At 39.0% G+C, this 23,696-nt stretch overlaps 1 protein-coding gene across 11 annotated transcripts in view; it reads right to left on the reverse strand.

Annotated features, from left to right (window-relative positions):
* ANKFN1 (ankyrin repeat and fibronectin type III domain containing 1) overlaps positions 1 to 23,696 on the reverse strand; it is a 127,185-nt gene that overhangs the window by 53,584 nt on the left and 49,905 nt on the right. For 10 of the 11 annotated variants that reach the window (XR_009743733.1, XR_009743737.1, XR_009743738.1 and 7 more), the window contains 4 exons: positions 15,018 to 15,148; positions 11,261 to 11,462; positions 5,795 to 6,005; positions 1,257 to 1,451 (listed from right to left, as the gene is read on the reverse strand). Coding sequence is in view for 4 of the 11 variants with exons in the window: in XM_061455385.1 (XP_061311369.1) it covers positions 1,257 to 1,451; positions 5,795 to 6,005; positions 11,261 to 11,446 (592 nt within the window). In the remaining 7 variants the exon portion in view is untranslated. Of the gene's footprint in view, positions 1 to 1,256; positions 1,452 to 5,794; positions 6,006 to 11,260; positions 11,463 to 15,017; positions 15,149 to 23,696 lie in introns of those variants that run through there. The other variant, XR_009743739.1, reaches the window with a different exon arrangement.

Raw genomic sequence — 23,696 nt, forward strand, 5'->3', positions numbered from 1 at the left:
TGCTAACAATATCCTGCAGACACCATTTGTTTCTATCATGGTTTTTGGCTCCTTTCAGTTAAAAATATCTTCCTGCATATATGTAACCCAATAAAACAGATTCATGCTAATTATGTCAATGAAAAGCCCCTATAAATCTCTTGGGGTGGGGAGGAGGAGAGAGAAAGGACAAAACCACAAAGAGCTAATTAAACCTTTATGGTTTCACTCACAAGCTCAAATTATCAAATCACAGAACGCATTTTTACATTATTATGATGCAGAAATTGCAAATTCCACATATGTGTCAGTGTAAAAGTTCCAAAATACAGTTGTCAGTTGAGGCCTAATTTTACTTTTATTTTTTAAAGGCTCAATTCACAGAATATCAATCAGACTCAATTCAGAAATCAGGCAAAACATGTCATGAGTAACTGCTGGAATTGTTTTAAAAAAATCATTATATTAGTTGAAGCAGGAAATACAGCAGTAATGTATCTAACGTAAGGAGCACTACATCTGTCTTGAAGAAGTAATCTTAAAATGCAATGAATTGGAGAAAATAATTTCTAAGTGCGTCTATAAGGGTTGTAAAAATGGTAATGGCAATGATTGTATTTCATCAAATAGGATACAGCTAAAAGATCTACACGTGAAACAATTAAAGCCTGTTTATTCCTTCCTATGGCCCCAAATTCACATTTACTTTGGGTACAGGGTCACTTGTACAACTGTTTAAAGTGGCCTGATCTGTGACTATGCTGATAAAATGTTAGATGTGGAGGCCAAAGTTAAAATGAATTTTTGTAAGGAAAATGAAATTCCATTGTTTGATCATTCTGAATCAGAATAAGTTAAAAAAAAATAGTCACAACAGAACAAAGGCCAATGTCCCCCTCTTCCTCCCTATTCACGTATCTTTTTCTCATCATCCTGTTTTAAACTTTGAGCACACTAAATGAGATAGAGGAGTAAATGTGAAGAAAAATGAGCAAGACCAAATCATTAGATCCTGAACTCATCTTACCAATTTTATGCAGCCCACTCCTAAGAGTTACGAGTTTGTCGCTCTCAGATATGTGGCCCTCTATTGTTCTGATATCCCTCATTTGTGGGAAGGCCGTTTAGCCATATGCCTCATTTCTTTCACCCTAACATTAGCCTGCTTCACATCAGTGCTGAGGATCACTTGATGAGAGCATGTTTGCTCAACAAAGGCAAAGGGTTCCCAGTTGCACAGTTCATCTCAGATTTTGCAGCTGATGTCTTCTACTTACTAGCATGCTCGTAGCCTGCTTTCATGCGCTTGTATAGCCTGTATCTCCATTCCCATGCTTTTAGTTGCTTCTCTTTCTCTGTGTTGTCTGTACCAAGGTCTTCATTCACCACTTGTGCAGACAATTCAGTAATTCGCTGCTGTGCTTCCTGGACCAATGTACTCAGATGCACTGACCTGCTTTCCATGTTAACAACTACCAAGAGAAGGGAAAAGTAATTGCTTGGTGGACTTATGTGACAAAATTCTGGCTTTATGCATTCTGGTATAACACATACAAGGTTAAATACTTGAACACTTTGCTTTCTAGTCATTATCTTGTCATCAAGAGTATATATATGTTTTAAACTGGTGGAATATTAAAAACCAAACTGAAATAATAAAACATTTGGTTTCTATCCAATTCACATTTCACCATAATACCATAAGCTTTCGTAGAAAAAAGGTTTTTACTGATTATAAACACATACAATAAAGCAAAGAGAGATCTCATTGGCAAAATTAAGAATGAGAGTTCTGTGTGTAAGAGCTGTGGCTGGTATAGAATGGATCTTTTTCCAGGTTTTCATTGTGCCACAATTTTGCCTGTGTAATGCCTAATGAGTCCTCTGACAGGCTGGACAGATAGTGAGCAGCTTGACACAGAGATTTTGTTTTGCTCCAGTGCTCAGAATAATTTTAATTTGACATTTAGCAGTTCAGATTGTCTGTCTGAACTACTCTGTGCAACGCAAAGGGGAAAAGGAAGATCACGTAAGTTACAAACTAAAACAGCCCAAGTCCACAAGACTGCCCTAAACCAGCCCCTTGTTATACATGAAAAGTGATGAATCAAGCCCTCTTCTCAGCAATGTTCTTGGCCTGAAATTGTTCAAATTATTTGCAGTTTAGAAAATAGGGCTTGTAAGGGTATTTACCTGAAAATAAATGCAGCCACTGATCTGATGTGCAGTAAGAAGGAAATAGTGTACAAGAGATGTAATTCTGAAATCACAGAAAATTACTTTTTTCTGCTATTTTTTTTCTCTGGTGTCTGGTATTTTTGCAGAAGAGCTCTTAGAGAGTCTTCATTTAAAAGGCCCCTATTTACTGAAAGCACTGTCCTAGCAAAAGCTAAACAGCACAAGCTGCTCTTAGCAATGACGGGGAGTTGCTCTCCTGGGACAGCCAGGCTCTATTTTTCCCTAAGGATTTTAGAGGACAGCATAAGTCTTGCAAAGGATGCACTGGTCACTCACTTGCATGAGCAGTAGCAATTTCTGAAAACTGTACCATACGTAGGACCAAGACTCTGAAAGGTTTTTGACATCAAAACACCACAGGAGCAAAGATGTTTGTGCATATGCACGTGTCATTCCTAAACCAGAATCATAAGGATTATGGGACAGAGGAGATTGGAAAGGACATTCTTTAGTCCAACCTCCATGTTCCAAACGAAGTCAGCTGTGAGGTCTGACCAAGTTACTGAAGCCAATACCTGTCTGGTCTTGAGAACTTCCCAGGATTGAAGCTTTACAGACTCTAGGCAACCTAGTCCACTTCTTTACTGTCCTTAAGGTGAAAAGGCACATCTTTTATCCAGTCTAAACCTCTCATTTTATTTGCCCTCTGTCTCTCATAACAGTATCACAATTGAAGTTCAGCAGAGTCCAAGAATAACCCCACATACTGATAGGAAAAGTGCCATGGGATCGTTAAAGCCACAGGAGGAGAGCAAATTACTCAACACTTCTGACATCCAAAAGGTTGTTTTTGAAGAATGTTTGTCTCCAAGACTTTGCTTTCAGAAGCTGGCTGGAAGCCATCCTTGAAGTTTGATCATTCTTCATATGGACATCAGAGACATATGGCCCAGCTTACTGGAATGTTCTGGTATCCTCAGAACTGCCTATTTACTGGGAGGCCAAAGGTGATATGGTTTCCTGGATCTAAGCCTACGATAAGCATGCAACATATCCGATAGCACAACAGGGCTGAAGAAGGAGATTTTATGTGCCAGAACTTCAGGTAATTGAGAACTGGCATCAATTCAAGTTCTCACTAAGGACCTGGCTCTATCTGTTTAATCAAGATTCTGATCCACAATTGTCAGGTCTTGGAAATGCGTCTGATCAGCCACTGGAAATTTTAATCTTATTTTCATTTGGGTTCACATGAGCAAACCAAGCCAAACAACGAGTATGATGAATAAGAGGAACTGAAAAGGTAACACAGTGGACTTTGCCTCCTCCCTAAGGAAATTAATATTTTAAATGCTGCACTGTCTGATCTTACTTTGTGTTTAAGAGATGTTGGGTTCCTGTTCAGATTTACACAGTCTGAGCTCCATGTGGAAATTAAGACCATAGTTTTACTTTCTATTGCTTTCTCTGCTGTTGTTCCTGTTCCAGGCAGAAGTCCAGGCGATGCAGATGGAAGTTATCTGTCCTCCAGATCCTCTTTTCTACAGTGATAGATTAGGGGCCATAATGAGATTTCACCTGGGTCACTACAGCTAACGCAGTGGAAGAGCAAGACTTTTCTCTATAGAAAGCTTTGTGTGCACTTGGAATGGAGAATTCTCCTGCCTCGCAGTCTCCCAGATCTGTGCGTCTGTCCTATAAGCTTCCAATGAGATTTAAGAGATGCTTGTGTCCTGTCCCAAAATTGGCATGAGTCGGAATTTTACTTTGAAATTCCACTCAGCATGCAGAAGCCTTGCTCAAATGCCCACCATGGAGAGAGGAAAACTCTCCTGCTGGGTGCTGCCTTGAGATCATACAAACAGAATGGATTTCATCCTAACAGGGTTCCTGAAGTGCAGAAAGCAAAGCAGAAAGACAAATAGAAAGTGAGTGCTCTCAGGTCCACGAGAATGAAGCCACATACAAAGGTGCTGTGAACTTCTTGAGTGCTGAAAATAACTTTTTGCATTTTGCTCTCAAGTAGCACAACTGCAAACCCTGAAGCCAAACAGAAAGCCAACAAAGCCAACAATCGTTGCTTTTCAGTGAGAATGCTTCATCCATTATTTCAATCAGAAAAAACTAAAAATCAAGATAAGTGGAAATTTGGTGGGTATATTTTGAAATGGAAATGAGGTGGTTATATATTCATATTCTCTGTGTTCATAGGCATGTTTGCATTAATTACAGGAAATGAATACTAATTTATGATTGCCCCTGCTCGCCATCAGACTGCATTTATTTACAGATGAGGTCAATGAAAAATTAGTTTAGTCTTTTTTACTGCTGTTTAGAACACTCAAGACTGTGTTTTCCTCTAGATTTGTCATGGTTAATGAATGTTGCTTCAGCAGTCAATCATGTACTCTAAATGCTGTCACACTTTTTTTTAAAGCCTCAGTCATGAACCATGACAGAAAAATAAACAAATAAATATAAAACTAAAAAACTCTTTTCACTGAGCAGCTACACTATGCAAAAATCTCCAGGGAAGGTTAAAGGAGGCCAGAATAAATGATAATATAAGTGCTGTGGACATAGAAAAGCAATAAAGGTGTACCAACACTGAGGGTCTGGCAAAAAAGCTCAACACGCACACGCACACACACTCTCCAGTGAAAAAACTGGCAATGTTAGTAGCCTCAAGGTGCAATTTCCTGGAGCACTGAGATTGACAAGCCAGCACTAAATGTTGTTAATTTAACTAACTTCAAATTAATGGCAGAGTCTGCAGTGGCCGAACCCCTCAAACACAGTCTCATTATAGCCTTGCTGGGAATGTCCTAAATATAGGCATTGACAGTTTAAAACAAATTCGCATACATTGGTGTATTTTTAGACACAAGTAAGGCGTCAGAGTTTGTGTCATGGTATAGGGTTGATTAATTGAGTTGGTAAGTCACCCTCCAGCCCACAAACTGGGCATTAAAATGCCCATGAAGGAATACAAAGGAGTTTTAGAATTACAATATGTAGTTATAAGCGATATTGGTATTCTGGTAAAGTGAGAAGGTCTGTTTTGTATTTGGATTTTCACTGGTTCTGTAGATCTTTGAAATTCTCGTTGAAGTGAGATTTTAGGCCATTTGAAGAGTAGGATTGAGGAGTCTGTGCGTAATGGAAGTGATGGATTTCAACACAACCTGTCACCTGAAGGCAGCAGAGCTAAAATCAAAAGGATAATCAAAATAAACCAAAGTCTAGACAACCCATCACCCTTTCATTTTGATGACAAACTCTGTATTTCAGACCATGGCATTTGAATCACTCAGTTCTTGCATCCATATTTTTAAAGATCTTTTCCTCAGCATTGACACTGACTCTCCTGTCCCACTGTTAATCACATTAGAAGCTCAGCCTGATTCATCACTTGGTGTATTTGACATAGAGAACAAAAAACATCTACTGAGCATGCATTCAAGAAGCAGACATTGCTGCAGATGCCCTCCAGCACTGTGGCACTACTGCTGGTAAAATAATCCTTAGGATAAAAACCAGGCAATTTTTGTGTGTGAAGTAATTAATTTGCCAAAAGAGCAGCAAATCTAATCTACAGGCAATTATGTAAATCAATTAAATTTGTGTCTTTACTTACAGTGTGGGCTTTCCTTTGCCCCAACGTGTAGAAGGGTCCTAGCAATAGGGACGTTGTTTGTCAAAATGGCAATGTCCAAAGGAGTTAGTCCCTCACTGTTTGGTGTGTTCAGGTCCAGTTCTTCCAGTGTGTATTGATAAAGAAGAATTTGAACAGCATCCAGATCTTGCTGTTCTACAGCCTCAAACATAGCTTCATTGCACTGGAAATTCTGTGTATAAATAAAATGAGAAAGTCAATAAAACTTTTCAAATGTCAGTGTTTTAAAAATAAAATGAGAAAGTTTGTACTTTTTGAGATTGCTGTAAAATACCAATCCTCTGGCCACAGCTTAGGTTCAGCTGGAAATGTGGAAAAGGTTTGCAGCAAAACTGTGCTCTGTCTGCTTCTGGACCTTGTGTGCTTGAACTTGCTGCATGTCCCTGGAAATATTCAAATGAGATTCAAGCCTACACAAAACAAACCCATATTTATTTGGACATCTGTCCTATAATTGAACTCTATGAGGAGTATTTTATGTTTTCAGTGTGAAACTGGATGAAACACTGATTTTTGCAGAGTTTTGGACTACTGAGTTTTCAAACTCAGGTGATCAAACAAGCTGTTCTGGAGAAAACCCTTCACAGCTCCAGTGTGAGCAGTAACAGGTACTCTTCATTCAAACACTTCAGTCATTTCTAGGTGCTTGCAGTTCTGCATTTAGTTGGAAGTAGAAGCAGCTTTGAAATGTAGTCATTAAAGAAGTGAAACTGAAAAAATTGGCATGCCCAGAAAGTGATGTGTCTGAACAGCAGAGAACACAGGAGCCAAACCCCTGAACATACGTGGCACCAACTCTCAAGCAGGGAGAACCACTGAAACTTTTCCTTACCAATGTCAAGGAGGTAAAACAATGCTAGAATACCAAGAAACCTCTCACTTAAATGAGCGGGGGAGAAGAAGGTGCAGGAGAGTAGCATGGCCTGCAGGTTTCTGTTCCGAGAACATCCTTCTGGAGCCTACAGTAATGACATGCTATGTGCCAAGATTCTTTACATTCTCTCCCACTGTCCCATTGCCATAATTACCCAGTCGATTTTTCTCCTCTTAAGAATGAATCAGTAGAAGCAAGAGGCTCAGCTAAGCAAAGAGGGCTCAGCATGTGGTCACATAAAGGGACAGAGATCTGTGTGGATATATTGTGCCAGTGGGCATACTGGAGAAATACATACATAGAGAGGAAGTGATCCAGATACATGATGTGAACTGGATTCCTGTGCCCTGAAACCCACATGGATGAAACAGAAAATATAGAATTGAAACAGCCTTCTGCTGTGATTAGAAATAAGGATTTCAGCCACAGCAAGGCTTCATTTTCTTTTTTAAATTGATGTAGTTTTATTTGGCATATCCCTGTCCAAGTTTTGCTCTCAGGGAAACAGCACTTTCTGGAAGAGCACTGATCTGATGGAAGATCTTTTGTCTCCTCCTAAAAAGCATAGACTAATAGTTTGCTAGCAGTTCAGAAAGCTAGGGTCCACAGCTACCCTTTGGAATTTGATCAGTTCTAGAGGGTTTGTTTCAGTTGTGCTTCAGAAGTTCTTGGGCCTGACAAAATTCTTCTGCTCTACTGTTTTGCATACAAAGTATTGGTACCACGCTACAAAATACATATGTTAGATGACTATGTAAGGATGAGATGAATCACAAAGCAATAAAGCAAATCTAGGAGAGTAGTGCTGACTTGAGAATGTACCTTTTAGGCATTTAAGTACAAAAGATAGCTCATGCTGGAGAAATATTTATGCTGTAGTTTTCCATACAGAATAAAAGATACTACTTAAACAAGTGCTTCATCAAAATGGGTCTCTGTCAAATTCTTGCTTACAGTCTAGAGATTCTTCTCTAGACTGTAAGATTCAGAGTTAATTCCATTCTCAAATGCTTATCTCATACTGCAGTGTTAGGTGTAAGAGAAAAGGCTCAGAAAAAAGGAACAGTTAAATGGTAAGCAGCCAGATTTATCTTTCTTTATCCACCCCCCTGTCAAAGCAAAAGAATGTCTTTAAGGACATATACTGTCATTAAAGGGGGCACAGCTCCAGAAAATCTTAGAATAGAGGCCAGCGCATATTTCTCTTATTATAAGGTAAAACTTAAAGACATATTTTTACTGCAATGCAGCAGTTCTTTTCATTCCAGTAGCTCCACACATCTGCTGCCTTGTTTATACAGCACCTTATCATCCCGAGATCAGAGATCATGCTCTTATTCTCGTGTTTTAACCCTACTCTTGAAGTGCTCTGGCTAGAAATTAAATAATTTTAATTAATTTAATTCAAATGTCAAAATATTTTAATTAATATCATCAACTGCCACTCAAATCAATGCTATGCATTGAACAGCTGTACTCAAAATTAACTTAAATAGATCACTGATGTTCCACCTAAAGAGCTGGAAAAAATAGCAGCTGTGCTCCTTTGCTCTTTGAAACTTCATTATTATGAATGCAGAACTAAACTCATAGACTGAGTTTTCATATAAATTATTAGAAATGCAAAATGTATTCACCAATTCTCCAAAAATATACGTTAACACTGTAAGAAACATTAATTTCCTCACAGTTTACACCCATTTGAAATTAATTTTCTACTGATTTTGGAACTTCTTCTATACTGTTGTTTATGGAAAAAAAGGGTAGTTAAGCTTCAGAAGCATCTGCATTTTGATGCAATCAGGAAACAAGCAAAATTGTATTACTCTTGTAACTGATCACAGCTAGGAAAATCTACTTATTTAACAGTACATTCAGAAGGGGCTTACTACAAAGGGAACTGGTTGAAGTAAACTGAATGACTACATTAGTTTTCCTTTCTTTTAGTGAAGTTTATCTTAGGAAACATGGGCTAATGGTCTGAGAACAGAACAAAAAGGTCCTACTGATGATACTGCTTAATAACAGGCTTGTGGTCCTCACTTAGGGCAGAAAATTACCTATTCCTTGGTTCACATTTCCAGTGCTGTGGCACTGGGTACATACAGGGTTTTTGCCTTTTCTGAGATCAGAATGGCCATTCTCTTTTAATTTACTTGGTATTTGAGCATAAAAGTTAAATGAATTGGCATTTGTAGTGTGCTACCCTAGGCACTCAATACCATTACTTGGCTTTAATTCCAATTTTGGGTGAAACTCATTAAATCCTATATTACATTTCAGGAGTTCCTTGCGCTATATGAAAACAAAACATCTCTGTTACATAATAAAACAAATGATGGCGAGGTTCAGTATCACAGCTGAAATTAACCTAATGATACAGCTGACAAAATCATCTGGCCATTTTCACACATATGTACACACATTTTACCTACCTGAATGATTACTGTAGAGTTACTGTTAAACGTTTGATTTGGATTCAGTTGTCAAAATTCAGACCTGCCTCGATGCCTTTCAAAATGCATCTTTATATTTTTTTTTGCTTGCCAAATGAAATACCTGAGGTATATGTGAAATTTTAGCCTTAAGTTGCTGAACAGAATCTAAGCACACGCTTAAGTTAATTCCCCATAAATGCTCTTGCCAGCTAATCTGTTGGCAAGGACGTTTCACCAAAAGGGGAAAAATAAGAGCAAATTTCTATTTCTTCATTTCATTAGAAAACTAATTGAAAAAGCTGCACTGATTTAAACAAGAAACAGAGCATGAATTTTATAAGCTACTTCATCCAATCCAAGCAATTATGAGACCAAATTGCAAATATCAGGTTTTCCAAATGAACAATTCAGACACAAGCAATAGGCTTCAGCAATAGGCTGAAATATGCTGGCACGTCTCATCACTTCAAAGAGCGTAAAAACATGGGAGCTGTGATATGGCCTTTCTAACTGGGCATGTATGCATCCCCTCATCCACATAGCAGTGCTCATCTAACCACACTATTGCTATTTCGGTCAGAAACATCCTTGCCAGACAGCAAAATATCTACCACATTTTCAGCCATGCCAGTAGACTGCCCTGTTTGGATGTCTGCATCGAGCCCAGCTCTCCAAGTCTACAAAAACACTTGACACACCTGACCAACTTTTCCCCAGCTATTTGCTTTCACAGAGAAAACAGAAATGTATTTGAAGATTATATAGTTTTCTGCCAAAAGCTGATCATATTGAGTGTAAAGCACTCTCTAGAATTGCAGCCAAGGAGTAAGAAACTCAAAGAGTGTTAAGATAGTTTCTTTAGACCCATGTGCGCAATTTTAGCCCCACTGGTATTATCACAAATGTTAACAAGAGCTTTCTGATTTTTGCCTTCATTTACATTTACTGGATAACTTTTGCTTTGAAGGGACAAAACCACTGAATTCAAACAAATTGAATCCCATTTACAAGTGATCGGCTAAAGCTTAGGGGCATTTTTTACATTGCTTTTCCCTTGACTCAGTTCTACAACCTCTAATCATTAGGTAGACAGCTGTGCTATGTGATTAATTTATTTAGGTGTTACTCTGATGCACAAATGTGTATACTGAAAAGGACTACAGTATTGCTTTGCAGTAAGTAATAACCATGTTCCAGTAAGTGATTCAGTGCTGGAGTGTTTAGAAATGCGATCTTATGTAGCTTAATTAAAATGAAGTGCCCCTTTCAAGATATTTGCTCTAGGTTTGACTGAAAAAGTCCACTATGTGCTACTGGAGTCGGAAAAAACATTAAAGTAGTTTCTGCAAAGACTTGTTTTGATAAACATGAGTTCAAGAATAAAGCTATTTTGGGACATTGCTATGTCTGCAGCAAGACAACAATTTACTGAATGGAAAGTGTTGCACAGCAAGAGAGAATGGAAAGAAAACTCTTCACTGGCCAAAGCTGAAAGAAAACAAACCCGAACAACTGTTGTTCACTTGTCTGGAAACATGATTTTAGTCATTGGCTTTGCTTTGTAGCACAGAAACCCAATGATTAGAAAATACATCAGCTAGCAACTTGACCTGGAATGTTTCCACCCCTTCTCTGATGGATTCCTTGCTATTTATTTCTAGGGAAAACTGTGAAAACAACAGGCAAAATGGATAGAATGGGATCCAAAGACTTTTAAGTTCAGTTGGAGACTATTCACTGGCTTGTGGACATCAGCTGAGGCCCCAGGCTGGTAATACCTGGAGGTACCTATGACATCTTAAGTTCTCACAAAGTACTTTTTCTTCCTTTCTTGAATCACTTGTGTATATATATATATATATTTAATTCATATTTCGTTAAATTAATGCCAAGACCTTAGTCCTAAAATAAAGCATTATCACTTACATAGCTTGTCTTTGGCCTTCATGAAGGTCAGACTTTAACGCAGGATCATAAATGGTAATTCTATGAAGAGCATACAGCTCTGGTCAGGGAACAAAGTAAGATGATGAAAATTGCACAGATTAAAAGCAAACTGAGTAAGGAGATGAATAGGACAGTAAAATGCCAATTTGATAAATATCAAGTAATTACCATTGAGGTCTTACGGAGGCTGAGCCGGTCAGATCGAGCTCTGAAATACGCTTCGTCAAAGGATGTATGACTCCCCTTGAGCTTCTCTGACAGGTTCCGATATAGCCGCTTGGCAGCATTTGGGGAGGAAGGCATGCTGTTCTTTTTAGTCTGGAGGAGACTTAAGTTATGCATTTGCTGTGTCATTTTCAGCTAGTGGTTTCTAGAAGAAAAGCAACAGCTGTTTAGCAAGGTTTTACTGCACTAACATCATTGATCAGAGCTGTATCATTGAAACGCACATTGTAAGACTTCTGTGACAAAAATCACTTTCATACTTTTCATACACACGAACACTCAGAAGCATGGTTTTGAGCTTGTTCAGGGGCAAATTGCTCTTTATTTAGTGCCAGGATATCTATGGCTAGGGAGAATTAAGGATGGAAAAATAAACCACACCAGAACTGTTTGCTAATTTGTATAAGGAGAAGGGGTTTCATTTAGTTGAGGAAGCAGCCTTTTGATGGTGTGAGTTCTGGTCATGCAGGAGTCAGAAAAAATTACACCCAAATGTAAATGTTACAATACAGTTTGGGTAACATGCACATAACCTGCACTTTGTCAGTATGATGGTTTCTTAAAACTGAATCAATTGAGAGGAAAAAAAAATCTAACTGATTATGGAACACAATGCAGGACTGAATTTTATAACTGGTCAAGTGACTTATATTTGACACAGACAACTGTGGCAAGATGTGCTTTATTTCCAGCATTACTACCTGCTAGAAAACTGTGCTCTGAAAGCATGTGGTCTTTTCAGTTGGGTGGGTGGATTCTCCTTCTCCAGAGACTCAAGCGGTATTTCTCACTCAGAAAGAATGGCTGAATTCAAAATACTTGTTCATCTCTGAACCCATCACAAGCTACTACAGAAATAATGCATGAACATACATTTAATCTGCATCACATGCTGACATGTTATCATCCATATGAAAGTCCATTGCTACAGAGAATGTTTTTGTTAGTTTTGAGGAGCGTTTGGCAGGGAGGGAACCTGCTCTGTAACTGAGACTCCAAAGGTATTAAGCTGGAGCAAATAACAGCTGAAACACAGAAAACCTACTTGGGCTCTGCTGTAGGCATAATGAGGCATATGTGCATTTTTAGTTTAAACCACCTGTGGCCAACTAGTGTTCAGGTTATTGCAAAAAAAAAAAAACAACCCAACCCTTACATTGTTTTACAGGTAAAATAATCTGTGAATCTAATATATGCTGGTTACAGTCTCATACTGAGTAGTTTCTTCCCTCATTTAATGAGCAGGCATTGACATCGTCTATGTATTGTGTAACTATATCCTGCTCTCTGTTTGCCCTGCCCATTTAGACTACAAACTCTTCCAAGAGGGACTGCCTCCTCTCTCCAAGACTGACTAGCCTAATAGGATTTCCGTATTATCCCATAATTAAACAACACTTTCTATGCTCTACGATTACAGCCATTTTTCCCTATTAGGAAAAACTGAATTAGTACTTAACTCTCTGGGAATAGTTTTGCCTTTCTGAAGGAAAACAAAGAATCAGATTTGACCCAACTGCAAGCACAGGAAAATATCCCCAGGGATGTCTGTGAAAGGGTGACAAATTTCTTCACATTTCCTTTTTCCCCTGATAAGAGTGTGTACACATTTGTAAGACAGAACATCTCTCTGGAAGACCTCACAGATGTGACAGTAGACCTGTCTACCCTTTCAGACTGTCTTTTCCTGGAAATAATCTTTAGATTCTTTGTACTATGTACTGTGCTACAGATCCTGTAACTTTCTGTTCTTACGGTCTCAGCCTGTGCCTAAGTAGATCAGACTGCAAGACCAGACTCTAATAACTATAATCATAAAAACTTTCTTTACTAAACACTCTCCCTGCTGTTGAGGCTGCTTGGTGACATGAATTGTCCCCTAAGATTAAAGACACCACCCAGGTCTCATAAGCTTCCTACACCTTCTTTTCTCATTTGTATCTTGTGGTCCTGAGCGCAAAAGTATTTGATTACAAATAGTCTCACATATTCTCCAAGCTCATGAGGTATTGGAGACCAAACCTCTGAATGAAGAGAGATTGAGTCAACATAATTGACATGTGTGATGAGAAGACTTTGATAAATTAGAACAACAGTGTGTGCAATCAGAAGGGAATTACGTGAGTTGCATCCTTGAAACTAATATGCAAGTGGGGATGTGATAAGAAATGAGCTTTCTGGGACTCAAGGAATGACAATACTACAATGATTTTGGGCTGCTTCTCTCTGAGCTTATGGAATAAAGGTAATGTGAGGCACACACAAGCAATTATTTCTGCCTTTTAATTATTACATGCATTTCAGCAGCGCCTACAAGGACTAACAGAAATCACTGTCTCTTCAAAGGAAGTGGTTTATTCTCCGCCCTGCAAAACAGACTAGATAGAAAGGCTTAGTAGAAACCAAGAAACAGAGCAAATCAAAGTCATTGTCGTGAGAAGCTGCTTGTCAACATCAGACTAGAGCAAAACACTAAAATTATGATCACCAATGCCAACTCACAAATGTTCCAGACATGCCAGAGTGTTCTGGAGCCATGTGCTGGAATAAGTGTGGGTTAGGAAGTTAGAACAGCTAGAACTGTACGGAAGTTGCTGGTAAGTGTTGAGTCTTAATACTGGGCAAACTTAGAAGAAGACAGCCTTTTGTTTTACAGATGCATCTGTGGAACCGTTTGGGAGGATAAACATGAAATAAAATTCTTTTTTAGGATGGTGAAAAGATTTCATTCACATCTGTCTCTGTTTAGCAGAGCTTCAACACTTCTGTTTGTTTTCAGTATTTATTACAAATAAGCTTAAGAAATAGCCAATTACCCCCAAAGCTGAATACTCATCTTCCACTGGCCCATCTTATTGGAATTTTAAAGGAATTCAGTAATTTACCCAATGATAATAATAATTAGCAACAATAATAATTTCATTCTCAGCTAGAGTAACACTTCCATAGTTTTTATTAGTATATGGAGCTACAGATCATCCCATACAAATTTCTCCTCTTGCCTTTGCTTGCAAGAGCTTCTTCCTTTCACCTATAAAGTATGGGTCAAGAATCAGCCTCAAATTACAGATAAAAACACACCAATAAATGTCATAGGAATGCTCTTAAAGGAAGTTTCAATTTCTTAAAATCATTTAATTCCAAGAGTACAGTCATTGAAGTCCAAATACCATGCAGTTAGTAATAAACTCATGACAGAGAGAACAATTTGCATTTACCACACAAACCTAAACATCATCAAGACAAGGATAAAAAAAGAAGAGCAGAGCTGTGCAATACTTAATTCAGAGGTAACTCAGCATAAAAACTGCTTTATTGGCCAGCAACAGGGTGCTTTAAAAGCCAAATTCAAATACAAATGAATATACATTTGTTACCATTATGAAAGCTTTACTTTTTTGATTGGCAGATACTGACCCAGTATTACCGCCCTTTTAAAAGCATATTGCAGAGAGAAAAATAAAAAATTAAATACCTAAATTCTAGATCACTGTCTGTGGTATGTGGCACATATGTGCTGAACTGTACAGACAGGTGCACTAGCAGGACACAGCCTAGCTGGAAAAGCATTAGCTTTAGGAAAATACAACAGCCAAGAAACAAATAATAAATATGTTAAGAAACATAAATTTATGAGACAATTTTACACTTGAAACTAATAATTAGGTATCAATGCATTAAAGAGTTAAATGTGACTTACCAGCTTAGGCTATTCCAGGCAAAGCGTGAACAAGTTGCTGGTAATTGTCCACTGTCACTGATGATTCACATTGGTTTTGCTTTCTCTGCTGCTTCAGCCTCTGGGCAAAATGAGAAAACCTCTTCCTTACACTGCATGAATGATCAGATATGAAAAAGCTTATTACCAGCAATTACTGAAGTCCAAGCTCATTGATAAGATCTGAGCAAACCAGCATTTAAAAGCAAATAGTGCTGTATCACAAGTAAAATGTTTGGTACCTTAACTCTGTCCTAGCTACCTGTGCAGCTATAGGAATGACTGATACATAAAGCTCTTGCCTCCATAGTCAAAGATGATTCGAGTTCTGTGTGCTTTCAGCTTGGTGCATCCCTTAAAATTGATCAGCAGCACAGAGTACGAGTAGGAAAAATAATTACTGCCAGAGTAAACAGAACTGTGATTGTAATTAATTTGCCATGAAGTAGTAGCAAAAAGACGCTAATGCAGCCATCTTAAAGCAGTTAGTTTTATGTTAAATCAATAAAAGTGGGGGGAAGGGGGGGGGAAGAGGGAAGAATCACAGTCCTACACTCAGTCCTTTAATGCATGTTGCATGTGATGTATTGTTTCTTCTTTCTTCAAGCTATCACTACAGCTGTCTGCAATCATAGAAACAAAAGCAGCAACCGCATCCATAGCTATGGGACATCTGTGAGACCATTTGGAAGCTCCCAGCCTGAACAGGTTATGCTTAAATTAAGATTATTAAATAAATGAGAAAAACATATTTTATTGATGCCTCTGTTTCAGGTAAACCAGATCCTGTAATGGCTGCATTAAGAGCTTCCAAAAATTGTAGAATGGGGACATTTCAAAATACTTTTTTTTTTTCTACCATAGGAAAAAAAAAAATGCAAATGCTGAATCCCACAGCACCCCACAAAGATGTTCCAAAATCAGAATATGGAATAACCATACCCAGCCTTAGACCTCTAAACCTAGTGTAGATGATAAGCAAAGACAACAGCCTAGCAAATAGTTATCCTTTCTGGAGAGTCCAGTGGGTTAAATTCATGTAACCGAAACACTCCTGAGGAACACCTGGCAATAGACAAAACTCAAAACAGATTCCTGTGTCTGCCATAGCCAATGATCATTAATAGCTACAGAAAAGGTGGGGTTTATTGCTGTTAAAGGGATAATGGGGCTACTGTGGCAATCTGCTGGGAAAATTTGACTTGCTTTATTCAGACATGGTGTTTGAAGTTTGAAACCTCCCAAAAGCCAGTGACCAGTCTGATTCTCCCACCCTTCAAAACCAGGTTAGGGGTACTGTACCTCATACCAAATAGCACCTTTTTGCCAAAGAAGCTAAAATCTTGGGCCTGACAGTTATATCTCATAGGACTTACTATATACTTTTCGAACTAATCTGGATATGAACCTAACCAAAAAATGATTTTTCTGTATGCACATTTGCATTTCCTCCCATCCAGCCTGGATTTCCCCTCTTTTAGTTTAAAACCATCACCCTTTCTCCTGTCACAAAGGACCTTGCTAAAAAGTCTCTCCCAAATGGCATATATATTATTATATTGCATATTCCCTGCATATTTTGCTGCAGCAGAGAACTACAAGTGTGATGACAATGAGCTATGCACAACATTCCTTCTCCTACACCATGAACATCACAAGCTAATCGTGTACGGGATTCCCTCTTTTGTTCTGCTGCTCCAAGGACCAGTAGCGAGAAGACTGCAGGACAGCTGACTGAGGTTACTGCTCCCTGCCAAGGAACTCTTCCGAAAACCACTGAATACCTCTCTAACACTGGGATACTATCTGGGAAAGAAACATGCTGCAAATCTGAGATGCCTAAATTAGTTAAAATTAAATGTAAGCAGAAAGATCCCATTTTCAGTGCTGTGCTGAATAGGGATGATTCTTCTGAGTCAAAATCCCTGATTAAGTTTTTTTTGGTCTCTATAGAGCCCATCTATGGAACTCACTTGTGAGGGAATTCTCAACTATTTTCAGGGCAAAAACCTGAAGTGTGTTTACTGAAACCAGGCTATATAGCAATTGCTCATTGTGGGGCAATACTCCCCCCTCTCTCCTTTGCTTTCTCCCTTCAGCTTGGTGGAAAGTAGAACTTTTGCTATTGCCATTTCAATATTTATAATGCTTAATACATCAACTCAGACATTATTAAGAGCATTAAAAGACATTTTCTTGCCCAAGTTAGTTCTATGAAAGACAATTAGTTTGTTTATATTAAGCAAACAGATTTCTAACCTTTTTGTCATATGAACTTAAATTCATCATTAAGCTGCTCAAAAGCCAGAAGACATAAAGCAACGCTCAGAAAGTAAAAGAATTATGAATTTACTGAACAACAAAACCATGAAATTAATTACTAAAAATGCTGAATGAATGTGTGCAAGTGTGAGAGACACCTACATCTGGAGGTGAAGTAGACTTAAACATCTACAGAAACCAAAATCCTGGTTTTATGATAAAACACATGTAAGCTGTTAGCCTGATCTTGTACAGAAAGCTGACTGTTCTTAGCTTTTGATGATTCCATTAGATGGCTCAAAGATTTCGGCCATTTATTATTTCCCTTGCCTATATTTCATACTAATTGAACAGATTATTTTGCTTGCTGTACTTATACTACTTAACCTGCTGCGACAGGCTTTCATTCCATGTTTCATCCCTCTGAAGTTTATCTACATGCAGTACACATCATGAGCTGGCTCCACAAGCTGCTATCATTATTATTACTACTGCTAAAGTGAAGATATCCTGAAGATGTACAGTAAGCAGTACACTTCGTTTAGAGAGGCCACCCAAGTTGGCTGATTAACTGTGAAAATGTTTATCCTGTATTGTTCTCAGCTTTATACACCACAGATATTTTTAGGAGCCAAGCATCACATTGTGTTGGCCATTAACTCCATGAAGCAAGTCCTGTTTGTTTCTTCTGGACACCGGGCACAGTTCTGGCATGAGGGAGGCTGCTCTCACAAAGAGGTTGGGAAGCTCACAGCTGCTCTGTGTGAAGTCTCAGGGTAGCTGGAGACACTCATTTTCACGTCGGCAATCAATAGGTGGCAGTATCCACCCAGGTCTTCAAACCCCTCATGTGGTCCATGGAGCAGCAGCCTCACACAGGTATCACATTGTCCCAAAGTACACAATGTCCAAAGGGTAATTGCAGATGGCAGCTCAGTAGCAAGCACGTCCTCCACGTATAGAATCCAACGCTCCTCGAGTTTATATCACCTTGTGTTCTGACGGTATGCACACACTCAGCTTGTGAAGAACACTTGATAGACCAATAGTCTGGAAACTGGGTGGGAAGTCTGGAGCAAAGAAACTCAGACATGCGGAACTTGAAAACTTCATGTGGAGCCTGACCTTACTTCCTAATCAGTCAATGGAAAAGCTGTCATCATCATTAGAGACAAAGCTGTATCTTAGACTTTTCATGATCCCCCTAAAAGAACAAATGCTGCTCAAACATCAGATGTGACGTCCTCTACCCTGTCATGGCTGGGATCAAGCAATAGAGCCAGGCAGATCAGATAACTGGGGATGGGATGTCCAGCCTCTCCCAAAGTCACATGGTCAGTCCAACTCTGACTTCTGTATGCTCTCTTTTTGGAAATCCATGACTAGAAAGGTGTTAAAATGACTCTGCTCAGACATTGAGGGGTTTTTCTCATGCAGCCAAAAATATACAATGGGAAAGGTTAAGACAAAAAAAAAAAAATCCAACCCCCCCCAAATCCCAAACAAGCCTATAGAAGTGTATCTTCGTCTCCACACTTACTCTTTGCTGCAGATTTTTATACATATAAGCTACTGTAGTGAATTCCAACTCTGGTTTTGGCAATTTCTGCCTCTCTGGCTCCCTGTTTACCTATCATCTTTCACACGTATCCTTTTGCCAATCTGTTCATTCCCTGTCCTATTCCCTGGTCTCTTGTATTTCCTCAAGGACATTGATCTGAGTCTTACTGTTTCACTAGTTTCTTTCGCCGGTGTTCTTGATCCAGATCCATAGCAAATAACCTATTATCCACAGAGACACAGAAGTATTCAGTATGTTCATAAAAAAAGACAAATATTTCCCAGTTCATCAGTCATAGACGTGATCAAACTCAAGAAATTCTGAAATTGTGAGTGAAGAAAAAATAATTGTCTTTGGATTAAGTTTAGAAAATTTCCCAATGAAATAATTCCACCAAGTGTTTTGAAATATTTGAGACACCCATGATGTAAGTGGCTAAAAGAAATCGAGCTTGGCAGCCCCAGCTCCTCCAGGCTTCCTGCCTTTGCTGTGGTTCCTAATCTCAGCACAACCTGGATTTCAACACGCTCTGCTGCAGGCCTGAAGCTGGCAGATATGTCAGTGCCTGGGACTTGCACACTCCCACTTCCACAGGAAGGGACATGGAGGCCAGGAGATCTCCAGCTTTGTGGCAGCTTGGATGGCAGCAGTGCCTTGGAGCTGCAAGCCCTGGTCGCTTGTATTTCACAGTATGGGTTTAAGTGAACTAGTAGGACTGTAGAACTGTTTGGCTGGAATTCTTCAAAGATGGCATGAGTTTTGTACAGTTTGCTTTCAACAAAGTGGCTTCCCCCCCAGTCTTTTTAATTGGAAGATTCCAGAGAAAAACGATCCCTGGCTGCAGTGGAATAGAATCAGGCCTGAAGCATTTGAGGCACAAACCAGTACTTAGTTATTTGGGATCATTTGGGGTGTAAGTTAAACAGAAATCCCTTAACCTAAAAAGTTTGTCAGGTCCTTCAAGCCATTACTGTTTGAAACAAGGGATCAAAGAGCAGCATGTGGATCCTAAGTGATCCACATGCATACCACAAGATGCTCACGGACATGGCTTGATGGAAATGCTGCCCTATTGCAAAACCAAGGTAGAGCAGGACACTCTTTGCTAACAGGTCCTGCAGTCATTCTCCATATTAGGAGAAAACCTAAACCTGTGCAAATACATCTTCAGAAAGGGTATAAAAGAACATACAGACCATCACACGTATCTGAAGATATTGCTGTTCTCCAGAAGCAAATTACCCAGCTGAACATCATAGGAATAATGAAGTTGTCAGCAAGAACAGCTCAATGTGTTGTTTTTTGTCAGTCTTGTGTTGATTATGCTATCTAGTCAGACACTTCATACACAGTTAATTTATGCCACGTATTGTTTGGCCGTGACTACTCCCAGCTGCACTGCACTTAATCCAAGCTGCAGCAGAACATTTTACAAACAGAAATTAACAGTTTTTCATAGCTGGCAATTTCTAGATTAGGAGAGAATACAGAAAAAACAGGATTTACCAAAATTAAGCATGGAACAAAGCTGAGCAGAGGCAGATACACACGACTCCAGGGAAGCACCCTTTCTTTTTTTTTTTTTAAGCTATAGCTATGAATTGATGCTGTCTTAAAAGACCAGAACAACTTTTGGGGTTGTGACATGGCCATTAGAAAGACCAAAAGGAACTTGCAAATTAGGTATGGGTCATTGCAGCTTTTGCACGATTACAGTGACTAGCAGTGCACTTACTAACATAAGACCTATTTCTGATGGTGACTCTTTTTTTTTTTCACAACTTGATATGTAAGAATATCTATTGCAAAGCACTAAACGAGTCATATTTTTCCTACTGAGTAAAGAAACAGCTTTGGTAACAGAGGAAAAACTTCCTCCTATTCTGTGAGCCCCAAGCAGTGTTTACTTCACTAAACACATATTCCTCAAAGAGCAGCTCGTTTGCCTCATCAAAGCAGAAATTTAAAGGCAATGATTTCCTTTTAACAAATAATTTACAGTGATTAAAGTAATGCATTTCAAGAACTACACTTTCAGAAAAACTTTGATACCCTGGTTGCCCATGCTGGGCTGGATGTTCAAAGGCAGGGTCTCCTCTACACATCACACAACCGATGCTACATGGAATGACAGGAGGATCCCAAGAGTTGACTGTACTGGAGGCTGAAATCAGCCTGACTTGGAGGAAGTGGCAAAAGCACCCCATTGTGACTGGTCCAGAGGCTCCATGCATCCTTGTCATAGACTACCTCAGGAGAGGGTACTTCAAAGACCCAAAAGGATACCAATGGGGTTTCGGTATTGCCGCTTTGAAGACAGAGGAAATTACGCAGCTGTCCACCTTGCCTGGTCTCAGAGGATCCTTCTGCTGTGGGGTTGCTGAAGGTCAAAGAACAGCAAGTGCCAATCATGACCAGAACAGTGCACCGGGGGCAATGGCGCACCAACCAAGACTCCCTGAGTGCCAACCATAAGCTGATCCGTAGACTGGAGAGCCAAGGAGTGATAGTTGCCCTTCAGGGGACTGTTTTCAAATAACCTAACATAACCTGGGGAGAACAATTGTGCAGATCCTGATAGAGACAGACTATTCTAGATAACAACAATTCATAACAGCCTGTTTGTTTGCATCATCAGAGAAAGAACCACAAGATCCGTCTCACTAGACCAGCTTTTGTGAGTAATAACCCCCATGGGTCATCTCTGTAATAGGCAAACATCACACTTCCCAGCTATGATAGTTTTACACAGGCTGGAATCCATGCTGCAATCATTTGGTCTGATGTGACTGTTCATTTACATTTTAGTTAAAATGAAAATAACTCTGAGGAGTTCCAAACCAGAGTCTCACAGGAGCAATGTAAAACCTAAACAGAACAGAAGTGATTGCTGTGAAGGAACTTCAGGCTTTCCAGTGCAGTTCTATTTCACATGGAGTTAAAAAGCTCATTTAAACATTCATTTTCGCTGAGCATTTATGATAGCTTTCAAATCAGGCAGATTCAAGGTTTACTACAGAGGCAATATACATGGATATTCAAGAGTTTTTGTTAAAGCCTTATATAATGTGCAGGGTCAAGGACACCTGCCTGTGAGGCACAGCAAGACCAATGGCTAAACTCTAAGTATGCGACTGTTCTTTCCTGAAATCCAGCATTTCAGTAAAGCTAGAATTCAAATGCAGGAAATGCAACCAAATCTTTCCTTTGTAGAATATGGGACATCTGTGGCATAATTTGTAAAAATCATCACATTTTTATTGCAGTGGAGGCTTTTATGTTGCAGTTAGAATAGAGTTCATGAAAACATCCTCTCATCACTTTCCTTAAGCCCTAAAACTGATGAATCTGTTTCCTTTCAATTCATTATGTCAGCCTCTTGCTAAGCAATAAACATTATTATTAGTCCTCACTTTGTTGCCACAAGTCCCATCTCCCCCAACAGCAGAAATGAGGACAGAATATAAAGTGATTGGTAGTCTCTAATGAGCACATACTTTTTGGATGGATTTAGTTAACACTTTTTCTTTCCATTCCTCCATCTTCCCCATGTCCTCACTACCACATTGATCAACACCAAAGGCGAGAAAAGAAGCTGAAATAAATTCTCCTTTTCATGGCAGGTTGCAGCAAGCGTTGCTTTGTTTTTCAAGAGGTCAAAGAGAATCTGATTCAGGCCATAAGATTCTTGGGTTTATTTCCAGAAATCCATATTCTGACTTAGCAAAGCACTTCAGGACTGAAAAAAACCCTCCAGATATTACATTCATTAGAGTTGTTCCTGGAGGCAGATGGGGAGAATAATTTGCTGTTGTGTTAAAAGATCTAAAACTGATTTGAAACAAGGACTCATGGTCCAATGGAACAACATTCTCTGTAGCTAGAAGTGTGAATCTGAGTTCATCTGAATAGAGTTAATAAATATTTGCAAACCCAGGCAGCTTAGGTGGCTTAATTAAGAAAACACTTGGTTTTCACCTTTAGGAATTCATTTCCTCCAGGGTCAGAGTTTGGTGGTCTTACAGCTATCACACAAACTTCTACACACTTTGCAATGATTAATGATCTCTGTTCAGAAAAATTATGAGGTGCTATAAGGAAAAATTACGTGAATTCACACAATGTGAAATCTCTCACTGAGCACCTTTCTTCTGCAATTTAAAAAGGGGCATGATCTGTATGCATGTATTTCATAGATAACTTGTATAAAAGTAACCTACAGCACAGAAATATCTTATATCATAATGCAGTGAATTGCTTACAGGCAACACTGAATTAACTGAAAACTTTTAGATCCTAAGTGCTGGCAAAAGAACTGCCCTTAAGGTATCACTGATCAATGGCAACTGAGCCCTGGTGCAGAAAAAATGCCCACAGGTTTTAATTCAGATGCTGTTCTTGACTAACATTAAAAAAAAAACAAAACAACCTAAATCAACCAACCTCAAACTCATCTGAGCAGTACTGGCAAATATACATACCCTGCTTAGAAATTAAGCTCTTATTTCTTCCTGTCTTTTGGGGATGTGTTGTCAATCTTCTTTCAAAACATGAACCCAATTACATTATGATGCTGTTAACAAACCGCTCACCTGATGGTGTATTAAGAGTTGACAGCAACAGCTTTTTAGGTAGAAAAACCTGTTTCTTTAAGAAGAAAGGAAGTCCTGAAGATTAATGAACAAGTTCAAGAAGCCCAGTTTTAATATGAATACCTCACTGTGTGCTAGCTGTGTTACAATTTGCCTCAGCTTCTGTTCTCTTAAATATACAGCTGATAGATAATTGTGAAACTTAAATCACCAATATTTGTCAAATATTAAGAGATTCTCAGCTGG

Source organism: Pezoporus flaviventris, unplaced genomic scaffold (genome assembly GCF_033815535.1).
Source record: "Pezoporus flaviventris isolate CSIRO_AGI_PZ_B2104156 unplaced genomic scaffold, CSIRO_AGI_Pfla_v1 ptg000020l, whole genome shotgun sequence".
NCBI lineage: Eukaryota > Metazoa > Chordata > Aves > Psittaciformes > Psittacidae > Pezoporus > Pezoporus flaviventris.